The 11,530-nt window shown below is 50.9% G+C and overlaps 2 protein-coding genes across 2 annotated transcripts; both read left to right on the top strand.

Moving 5' to 3' along the window:
• Positions 1–509: 509 nt before the first annotated feature.
• Positions 510–7,573, top strand: LOC119110631 (calmodulin-beta; the record flags this gene model as incomplete). Its single annotated transcript, XM_037234533.1, is given in 4 exon segments — positions 510–622; positions 3,002–3,092; positions 6,289–6,345; positions 7,265–7,573. Coding segments are annotated over 4 exon segments (311 nt in total), but the record flags the coding sequence as incomplete, so codon positions are not given.
• Positions 7,574–8,893: 1,320 nt separating this feature from the next.
• Positions 8,894–11,447, top strand: LOC119110682 (calmodulin-2/4). Its single transcript, XM_037234582.1, has 6 exons — positions 8,894–9,070; positions 9,405–9,548; positions 9,904–10,016; positions 10,150–10,240; positions 10,446–10,502; positions 10,659–11,447. Exons 1-6 carry the CDS (start codon positions 9,019–9,021, stop codon positions 10,685–10,687), a joined length of 486 nt encoding a protein of 161 aa, XP_037090477.1. The 5' UTR covers positions 8,894–9,018; the 3' UTR covers positions 10,688–11,447.
• The last annotated feature ends 83 nt before the right edge of the window (positions 11,448–11,530 follow it).

Raw genomic sequence — 11,530 nt, 5'->3', positions numbered from 1 at the left:
GACAGCTCGTGCAGCCAACGATTAATACTGACAAGTGGCGTGCAGCATCTCTGGCCACTGTGGGACTTAAATAAAGCGCAACTACATGCCATCTGCTGCGCTCCCCTAACTGTTTTTCAGTTGTACTTCGTCAGGAAGCCAACCTGGGCTGCAGGGACGTGATGGTGTCATGCAATTCCAAACACTCGGTTATTTCTTGTCGGAGGCCTTGCTGCCATAATGCTGGTTGGAGCTTGTGAGTTGTCAGGCCGAGCCAAGAATGCAAAAATATCTGACTCCACATAGGTAATGGTTCTGAAAAAGCTGCCTGACTTCAGCATTTGAGACCACCCATCACATTCGTGTGAACTGGAACCATTCTAACGTGCGCTGAGGACTAGTTCTAAAAGTCTGCAAAATGTCAGTGAAACACGTCGCAAGTGCTCAATGCACTCAATGAGATTACCAAAAGCTAACAGAACACACGGCTGTGCTGACGAGATGCCAACGACAGGACTCCGTTTCTGCAGGAGATGGTAACTTCACGTTTGACGAGTTCGCCTTGATCGTCTCCAAGATGGGCCCGGGGAGCGGCCAGCAGTCCCGGGCCGAGGCCGAGCAGGCTCTGCGAGACGCCTTCAGGGTAAGACAGGCCGCAGCAGCACGCGGCCACCGGCCAGCAGGCTCTGTGTTGAGACTGCACTCTTCCAGGCTAGTCATAATCAAGGGGATATTAACGCAAGTAACAGTGACAGCTCAGTACCCCTCAGTTCATGTGCCTAAAGGCAAAGGAACGTTGCAAATAGTGGGTATGCCAAATTCTTTTGGATTTCGATTATTTCAATTTATTACGACATATTAGGTTGAATGCTAAACTTTAACAAAAGTGTTTGACCCACATTCCTAAGCCCCGCTTCCTTGACAGCTAATGTAATTCCCATAATTGTTGCCCCGCATGGAAACCCTAAACTTGCACCGTTCCATCTGCCCAGAACGGTATGTGGTGCCACCTTACAGTGCGTCGCCGGACACCTCACCAGCCCCAACTGTCCCCGTGTACCGCGTTGCAGTACACTTCACCAGCCCCAACTGTCGCCGTGTATCGTGCGTCGCAGCACACTTCACCAGCGCAACTGTCGCCGTGTATCGTGCGTCGCAGCATACTTCACCAGCCCCAACCGTCACCGTGTATTGTGCGTCGCAACACACCTCACCGAGCGCAACTGTCGCCGTGTATCGTGCGTCGCAGCACACTTCACCAGCCCCAACTGTCGCCGTGTACCGCGTCGCAGCACACCTCACCAGCCCCAACTGTCGCCGTGCATCGTGCGTCGCAGCACACTTCACCAGCCCCAACTGTCGCCGTGCATCGTGCGTCGCAGCACACTTCACCAGCCCCAACTGTCGCCGTGCATCGTGCGTCGCAGCACACTTCACCAGCCCCAACTGTCGCCGTGTACCGCGTCGCAGCACACCTCACCAGCCCCAACTGTCGCCGTGTATCGTGCGTCGCAGCACACTTCACCAGTCCCAACTGTCGCCGTGTATTGTGCGTCGCAACACACCCCACGGGCTGCGACGCGGTACACAGGGCAAACTGCAGCGGTCAGCATGGGGGGCTGATACTGTGTGGCAGATGTGGTAGCGGTGATGCCAACTTGCAGTGACATTAGCCTAAGTTCACCGCACTACATTTTTGACGGACGCACACTTTAAGACACATTATGGCACGCTTGACAACTTTTCTAAGTAGTTGCTCCTTCTTTTCCCGTGGCTGTAAAGCATGTTGCATGAGTAGTTGCAGCCGGGACGCAAAACCTATCGAGCATGAATGCGTAATGAATTATGTGATGGGACCATACCTGTACTCTTGCTAGTGCTTGATGAACGGGAGGTGATTTCCATGGGCCCAAGCTAAGCGCCGAGCTGATTAACGTCAGCTATGCCCTGAAAATTACTGCGCACAGAAACAACGTTCAGCTTCTCGCTAAAGTTATTCTGCGTTTCTAGCAATTCCCTAGATTGTGTGCTGTCGTGAATCACGTACGAAGCCTACTGCGTAGCGTGTCACGCTGGGGATGGGGAAGAGCTCAAAGTGCAGACAGTGAACAGCAGCCTTCTGATTACCGCGCACCTGCCGCAAACAACGCTCAGCGAACACTGGTTCCTTCTTCTTTGTTGCGCCTGTTGCGCACAATCACAGTGCAATCTCTGTTTGATCTCAAGGTGGCTTTGTTCCACCACCAGCCCAGTGTTCCACAGTCAGCGCCACCGCTCGACTGCACACCCGCCATGCAATCCGTGACATGGGCGAGCCAGCATGGATCGTCGGCGACCGAAACCGACCCGGTTGTTCGCTACGATTTCCAGTTAATTATGTTTGCTCCCACCTGTTTGTGTTCGATCTCAAATGCAAGCATATGCTCCAAGCTGTTTCTGTCCGACTCCAGTTGCAGGTGTTCCACCTGAGTTGTTTTTGTTCCATCCCAAGTATTCGTGCTTAATACATTTGTTCTGTGTCGTACCTGGGCTGCTTGTGCTTGACCTCACTTATTTGTGCTTGTCCATCTGTTTGCCTTTGATCTCAGCTGCTTGGTCTAGCTCAGTGGTTCGTGTTGAATTATAGTTGCTGTCCGTGACAGCTAGTTCCTCTTCTTTTTTTTCGAGCCAAGCTGCTGCTGGCCAGTATTTTATTGGTTCGATGCATTCCCGTCTGAACTCAGCCTGACGTGTTTGTGTTCTGCCTTCACATGAACGTATTCGACCCTTACATGCCTATGTTCGATCCCCTAGGTTTTTTGTTTGATCCGTTCACTTGGACCCGCCCTCACTACTTGTTTTTAAGCAAATCTGTTTGTGTTTGACCACGCCAAGATGTCTTCAACCCGGCCTTGATTTCGCTCCCAGCTGCTGTATTCGATTCCACCCGTATATTCGACCCCCTTCGTCCGTGCTCGATCCTCGCCTGTTCGTGGTTGGTCCCATCTGTTCGTGTTGACCCGCGTACCGCTTGCGATCGCAGGTGTTCGACAAGCACGGTCGCGGCTTCATCAGCGCGTCGGACCTGCGCGCCGTGCTGCAGTGTCTGGGGGAGCGGCTCAGCGACGATGACAGTGAGGGCTGGTGGCGGCCGTGGTCTGCGTGCACTGCCGGGCTGCACTCTATGAAGCGCCAGAGACGCAAACGATTGGTACTGCTTGCAGTGTCCCGCTACATTTGGTCCTGGTTTGCGTCAGTTCAGACATTCAGACATTCACGGAAGGGACTGCCAAACATATTCCAAGGAAGGGCAATTTTTCGCGGCGCCATTTTTTAGTGACGTCATATTTCATCACGTGGTTTCAGTCAAGACTCATATGCAAAGCTCAGGATTGATATGCGAGTCAAAGTCCGATACTTTCCATTCCTTCCATTTTCATAACCCTTGAAGCTCGGCATTCAACTGCTGTTGTATCTCCCTTGAGGCATTCATTTCAGGGGGCGAGAGCTAGCAAAGCGTACATCACAATCAGCTGCCTTCAAAATCCATTGTACTTCCAGATATAAATCATAGATGGAACCTGCATGAAACTTTCACAGGGCCCAGCAGACCACACACGCTGCCTGCACGGTGCTTTTGACCTATCGTAATAGGTTTCATAAGGAAAGAAAAACGTTTAATTTCGACGGAGGAAGTAAATTCCAAAACTTTTTATTAAAATCCGATTGCAAAAGGTAGGGAGCAGCTATGTTCTATATCCGTAAAATTTTACTGCTTTCCGGGATATTCAAAGGAAGGAGTTACGTCGCTCTTCAGCGATGATCCATCGTGGTCCATAAATGCGGCTGGCTTGACCATGCAATAGATATCCACTTCGAAACTGGAATCAAATGGACAGATGCTCTGCCTCGTAGTGAAATTAGCATTGATGATCACAGAGAACCTGGCGCATGGCCAGGAGAAAAGAACCAACATATTTAAAATAAACCTGCTGTGGGAAATTACTGAACATTTCACAAGTAACTCAGGGGGTCCTGCCTGGTGTATGAAATTAGTATAGGAAATAGGGAGCTACGCCCAATTTACTTGGGTCATCCAGAAGTAAGAAGAACTTCGTTTTACCAAACTGGTTATAGGCCACACAATTTTTATGAAGACGAGTTTTATGAGTGTTGGGAAATGCCAGACAATATCCGGACTCATCACATAACGAGCCATCAAATGTTACTGCTCACGGGGGAATCTGAAGGAAGAAGTTACTCCGTTCTTCAGTAAGCATACGTCGTAAACGCCTGGACAGATCACCTAACAGGCCATCAATTGTAGCTGGTTACTTGGAACTCGTTGCTTGTACTCGCAGCTTGTTGCCTGCGTACCCTGCAATAGCCAATAGCCAATTGCAAGATCCTCACTCTGAGTACGCCACTGGTGTGTGGATGCTTTCAGGTTGAGCTGTGCCTGCTCCTGGGATGTCCCATCTCTCCGCGCGGGTCAAAGTCCCGCGGGACGTGTTGTTTTCACCCAGTGGCCCGCCAATCACATGACGCTGCTGTTTTGAATTCAGGGCAGCAGTATGGAAGAACAACCATCAGGCAAAGGCCTGCATTCATGTTCAACAAGCCTAACACGTGGACCCTGTTTCAAGCGTCTTTAGTTTCATTTCGGTCCGGTCCGTCCGTTTATGCACAGCCTATGGGTGCGGCGCACATTCATGGGAGGCTGCTTATACCGGACAGCGCAAGTCTTGTCGGCTGCACCGCAAACTCAAATATTGGCTGTTGAATGAGTGGAGACGCGGGGAGAACGACGACATGTAGCCGACCTGGTACAAACGTATGCAACGTTGTTTAAAGTTTTGCCCGGTGCAGCATGCAGTCCGCCTTTTCCTCGTGCACTACGCCGTGCCCCGTGTTCGTGTCAACACTGCCGGCCGCCCCGGCGGAGGCGCGAGCCTGTCGCGGTCGCACATCGCCGCACGAGCGTCCCAGAGCGACCCCGGTGTGGGCGTCACGCGGTCTGGGGTTCCGGCACGGCCAGAAAGTCCCGCACGGGAGCTCCGGCGGTGGGTGAGGCCGCCTCTTGACACCTCATTCGACCACTGTTGACGCAACGGAAGCGAGCCCCGTGGCTGGAGACGACCGGTCTTGTAGCCGAACGCGCCGGAATAGAATTCGGGAGCCCGTGGAAAGCCCTGATCGCTCGGCTTACTGATAGCCATGGAGCCAGAAGTGCAATGCTGAATATTGCAACAAGTTCGATGGGTGGAACCAAAATGAGGAAGGAGTTTCCATCGGCCTCGAGTCAGGCATGTTGACTGGAGAGGCTATTTATCAGAGATGCCGTGCAACTACGAAGGACCTGTTTCATGCCTTCGGTTTTTCAAATTCAAAACATATTAATCCCCGCCCTGGTGACAAGGCGACGGTGATTCTGCAGCCGTGGCGAGAATAATGCAAGTTGATAGGCACAGAATGGATGCGATCTATGGTTTGGCGTTTGTACATTTTTATACGTACTCTGATGAATATTGTCCGTGCTTCTTATAAGTGAAGTTTAAAGCATCTTCCTAAGTATATCAGGGTTCACACCACGCTTCTAAAGATACGGTCATGTGTGACGCAAAGTCAGAACTCTAATTTACTAGGTTTGTAATATAACGCCCCTGATCTAGGCCTGACGTCATTGTTCTACGCAGTCCATTATATGGTTGGTTTGCTCTGAGACGAAACGACTGATAACGAGATGTGGTCTCGTGACATAAAGGCAAGGTTTTATATGTTGTTCGTGCTCTTTCACGTGGCGTTCCTTACCAATTATCGTGACAACGATGCTACTTCTGGGGGCTATTAATTAGCACCTTGAATGATGTTGAAAAAGTCGGCAAATACTTGAACATGAATCAGGAGGCCGGCATGGCAATAGCTTTCACCTTTTCAGCGAGTTCAAAAGGTCTTTGCAAGAGTGGCAGCTCACCCGTCCCAGTGATTGATCACGTGGATTTCACATCAGCACCACAGCAAAATACCAGCGTCTAACAATGTTGGAGCAACGTGCTTTGGGCTGTCTAATTAGGGGGTGCGCTTTTCTCGGTTTTTGTATTATACCTCAATGGATTGCACTAATAATACGCGTGCCTTTGGTTGGAAGAAACTGGATTTAATTCGACGTAGAATTCTTTGCGATTTATTTCCTGATGTTATTCCTTTGCTTTTACATCTCCATATACGTGTGAATACTGCGGTAGCAAATGATAAGCTCAGTTCGTTGTACTGTTATAGTATTGTGAACCGTGTGGTACTGTCTCACATCATGCCGTGGACGTTTTTCAGTTGAGGCGATGATTGACGAGGTCGACATTGATGGAGACGGAAGAATCGACTTCTTTGGTGAGTGAATGTAATTCCGAGTGACGCCAGACAATTCTGAAAAAAGTTGAAACCCCAATCTAACACTGATGGGTGAGAAGACCTTTAAATAAGATTTCAAACCACCTGCTCAAGCTGTGCCTTAACGGCACGAGTACAAAAGCCGTTATGCTAAAAGAAATGTGTCACTAAATGCCTGGGACTGGCATTAGCAGAAATCAGATTATCAGTGGGAGTGCTAACCATCTCTAGTGTTACTGCTTCAGCACTTTTTGGCGAATGGCTCCTCCTACCGTTGTCCTTTGTCAGTGAGGGACTTACTGAGGCTTTTTTAAAATGCTCACTGCAGCCTTTCTTAGATGTTGGTACAAATACCTTGCCGGCATTTCAAACATAAAGTGGGCAGTTTGAGAAAGGTGACCCCGGTCGGAACCGGCCATAAATACCCGGCGGCGACAGACCAGTCGACCGGTCGGACGACAGACCAGTCGACCGGTCGGACGACAGCCCAGGCGACCGGACGGACGACAGACCAGTCGACCGGTCGGACGACAGACCAGTCGACCGGTCGGACCACAGGCCAGTCGACCGATCGGACGACAGACCAGGCGACAGATCATTCGACAGACCGGTGGTCCGGTCCGGTCGACCGATCCAGTCGACCGCCACTGCAGAATTCATCGGCATAAATGCTGGCCAAACAACGTCAACATCATGGGTGACTACAGCAGTCAGAATAAGCACTCCTCCTTGTCAAATAAAAGCGACTTGATCGTCAAAGGCTGCACATCGCCTCAGAATGACCAAGGGAGTGCTGCATTGACCGCCACATAAGACAGAACATAACACAGTAACAGCCCATGTGACTGGAGGCGAGTGAGCGCCTAGCGCTAAGCAATCATCAAATACGCGCTCGCCAACGCATCCCAACCTGTTTCAGAGTTCGTCAGCGCTATCACGGACGACTCGGAAGTTGAGACGGTCGTCTAGACGTACCGGCGGAGCCCTGTTTTGTTTGCATGCAAAACATTGCGCCGGGAGCCAGCTATTCGGCGGTCTTACTAACACCTGCGTCTTACATTCCATGCTTGCTTGCCGATGCTGACTGTGCTTTGACACAGTTGTGACTTGTTTTTCTCAGAACCCAGTCGAAAAAGGGAGCAGTGACGTAAAACCGATCACATATGTTAACGTTAAAAGGGCCTGAAAGTCAATAATAAACACCGTTCAGGTGCATCCGCATCGAAAACGTATTTTGAAGTGGAGAAAACGGCGGGTTGCCTAATAGTGAAAACGCTCGCACAAAACACAGACAGCAGAGCAAAATGACACATGTGCATAAACCAGCGAGAGCCATAAAACACTTCCAGCAGCAACGAAAACGAAGCGATTGAACTCCAGTAGTAGCGAAAACGAGGCGATTGAACTTCAGTGGCAGCGAAATAAAACGTAAAAGTGATTCCCCCAGCTGTCTCCCCAGATGCCGTGCATCCTGTTTGCTGTTCATTTTCCTGATGTGGGCACAGACATAGCACGGGGAGCTTATCAGAACACCGGTGGATGCTGGTGCAATACTTATTCGTGTCTTGTGTGAGAACTGAAAGACCTCAGGTTTTTCGCCTGTCGCTTCTGAACAAGTTGACACGGTATTGAAATTAGATGGGTTCCTAACCAGGGTCCTGGCACCACTACTGGTGCTCCAATCCTCAGGGCCCTAACGTAGCCAGCAGTGGCATCGGATGGGTGAGTAAGCATGCTGGAAAAAATCCCCACACTTTCACATGCAAAAAGGCGAAGTGAAATAGATGACAGGTACAATGGACGTCTGGTGATTTGTTTGATGCCCTCATATGACGCAGGGTCGCATATAAACAATATTCGGATAACATAGATGGGTTTATGTAACTTAAAGGCAGTGCTACGGCACTCAACTCAGTATCAAGTAAATATGTTGGTCGTTTGAAATGGGCGATGTTTTCAGAGTATTTAGGTTTTTTTTCTTAGATGCATTCTTGTCGCAAAAAAGCTTGGCATGAAAAGACCTGAGAACATGTAATGTTTTTTTTTTACAAACAGCTGATTCCAAACATGCTCTTTATATTCAACAGCATTGGTACTTGTACCACCGATTTAACCTGCGGTGTCACTCCCTGTCAACTGTTTAGGCTTAAAAGTGCTTACTTTGCAAAACAAACCTTATACGAAATTTGTCAGACCATATCCGTTGATAACACTTAGGCACCAGGACTAATAGAATTCCCAGCACGGCCTATTCCCACGGGGCAGCGCAAGATGTGGCGCACAAGAGTACAGAAAGGTGAGAACACCACGCAGGTTTTATGCAGCCTTCACGCTCGCCACGGATGGCAATTGCCACAGCCGCGCTAATCCTGGCGCTCTGATGCGATACGGCGACCAGCGCCAGTCGCTAGTTGACCTGGTGACGCACCGACACGTGCGGGTCACCGCGGGAGGCCGCGTCAGCATCCGCTCCTGACGTGTCGGGAAGCACCAGGCGGCGCCTCCGCCGGCAGCGGCTCCGCCCGCGGCGTATATAGCGGCGAGCGAGCGACACCTCCGCAGTCCACGTCGGCCACGCTCCGTCGCAACAGCGCACCGCAGCGCCGCCAGACCGACACGCAGACGGAGCAGCTGCAGACGCAGACCAGACCAGAGGCAGAGCACCGCACAGCGATGGCACAGCACGACTCCCAGAGCGGCACGCTCGTCGGCGACGACCTGGACTGTGAGTGCGCGATGAGGGGCTCGGCGCCATGTTTCTGATACTCAGGTGGACGGCTTCAGTCACCAGCATGGCACTCTGAGTCAACGTAATTTAGGGTTTTTTAGTAAGACGTGCAAAAAGAGACATAAAAATTTGGCAATCATTTCAAATTCGAAGGAGCCGCACGAATGGCATTACTCCAGATTGCCGTCGGTGATCGATCTTTGCAGGACAACAAAGGCATAATCCTCTGCTTCCTGAGACCGTGAGCCCTGAGAGGCGAATGCTCTTCGAGCTCAAGTGTCATCTAATGGGTACACTCGGGGGTACTCACACCCGTTTGTTCGCCCTGCAGCCCTGCGGCGTCAGTTTGACCTGCTGGACACGGACGAGGATGGCACCATCTCCTCGGAACACTTGACCAACGTCCTCCGCAGCATCGAACTGAACATCACCGACACAGAGATGACAGACGTCATGACCAAGACCGACATCAACGGTAAGTATTCAAATTGCGTGCGCATTTTAGGGGTTTTGATTTATGACGCCCTACGACCAACATCCATACATGTGATGTTTCCGCATAACCAGCAGTTCCGGAAAGCCGTAGCACCGCGAGTTTGTGGGCATGAAAAGTGGGACCTGGTGAAGTACCGTAAGCCATGCTATATGACAACGCCACATGGCAATAATGCACGCCCGAGCAGTAGCCTGGGGCAGTCCAGCCGAAGCTTGCTCTGTGTTCACCAGCCCCGAAAGGTCCGAGTGTCGCCGCGCCTGCGGCCGGCGCTCCCGCCCGCGGAGTTTGTCGGCAGGGGCTGTCACCCCTGTCACGTCCGCTCCGCCGCCCCCAGGTGACGGTCTGATCACGTTCGACGACTTCGTCAATGCGCTGGCGCGGGCGAGGCGTGCGGAGCAGGTCAAGACGGCTTACGAGCGGGACATGACGCTCCGCAAAACCTTCCAGGTAATGGTCACAAATATATACATGTCTCTTGATGTATGGATGATAAGAGTGTGAGTTATGGCAAAACGCCAGCTGGCGAGGATTAGCCATGAGCCGCGCCACCATCGTTAAACACCATCTTTGATACCTGCAGATTTTCGACCGTCAAAACTTCGGAATCATCGGACCGAAAGATATCTGGACGGTACTGAAGAACCTCGGAAAGGAGTTTTCTCTGGACGAAAGTAAGTAGGCATACGTCGTGCCTTGCAATAGCTCGCACTATGGAGTTGTTTATGAATGATTAAAACAATGGAGAATTAACCTGAGTTCTACCTGGCGCAGACATTTCTCAGCATTGACGAGCTATCTTCCTAGATTGTTTACTTAAACCAAGCATCGTGACATGGTTTGAAGTCATGATCTAACACTGGGCTTCTTGTCACACAGTTGAAGAAATGGTTGAGGAGGTGGACGAAGACGGTGACAGCAGGATCACTTACCCCGGTAAGCCCAATGGACAAGTGAGCTTAATATTGGAATATGAACGCTGACTGGGTGTAGCTCCTGACCGTACTTTTCTTTATTTTCTCGTTGTTTCAAAAAGTGCCAGGCGCCGGGAGCGCACCATTGCACGGGTGTAACGCATCAACGCCTTCACAGAGTTCGTCCAGGCTGTACTGGCGGAATGAAATCCCTGAGGGCATCACGAGGACCGGGAGGGCGGACCGACCCCGGCTCGGGCCAGGACCGGGAGGACGAGCGCCAGCCTGGCCCGAGCCAGGACCGGGAGGACGAGTGCCAACCTGGTGCGCGGCAGGACCGCGAGGACGAGCGCCAACCTGGCCCGAGTTGGGACCGGGAGGACGCGTGCCAACCAGACTCTGGCCAGGATCGGGAGGACGAGCGCTAGTCCGGTCATGGGCCAATCACCCGAAAATAGGCGCGAGCTCTGAGGATGCCCCTGCCTCCAAAGTGTCCGAGGTTAAGGCAATTGTTACGCACGTGTCTCAGCAAGCTAATGTTTGGGGGTTTCAGGGTGTCTATTCAACATTATTTATGCTCCCAATCGATCTCCTGAGCATGTTGTGACATTCGTGAGCATTGATGTGCTTATTATATGCGCGTGCAAGTTATACATTGTAAATTAAAAGCGGAAGCGTCCCAAGGAAATATAAATATGATTTACAACGCTAACGTCACGGGTTTGTGATGATCGCCGGTTTGAATCACAGAGCGTAGATAGACAGCAAGGTCGAATGTCAACTCGTAAATATCACTGAGAACCACAGACCCGTGGTCTCAGTTAAGTAGTCCTCAGTTTAAATGGTGACTGACTTCAAGCTACGGTGAATCCTATACACGATTGTTTCGACCACCGCGAGTCAGCATCATTCTGAGGTTGTGGATTGTCGTCATGGATATATTGAATAAACTTGGCATTGCCATATGTTTTCGATGGGTTACCAAATCATCGACACGGACACAACAAGGAAGTGCATCAGCAACCCATACGCAATAGAAGATAACAATGA

The sequence above is a fragment of the Pollicipes pollicipes genome, unplaced genomic scaffold, assembly GCF_011947565.3.
Source record: "Pollicipes pollicipes isolate AB1234 unplaced genomic scaffold, Ppol_2.1 Scaffold_7231;HRSCAF=8579_pilon_pilon_pilon, whole genome shotgun sequence".
In the NCBI taxonomy this organism is placed as follows: Eukaryota; Metazoa; Arthropoda; class Thecostraca; order Pollicipedomorpha; family Pollicipedidae; genus Pollicipes; species Pollicipes pollicipes.
The sequence above is the reverse complement of the archived record's forward strand: the minus strand, read 5'-3'. Positions and strand labels throughout refer to the sequence as shown.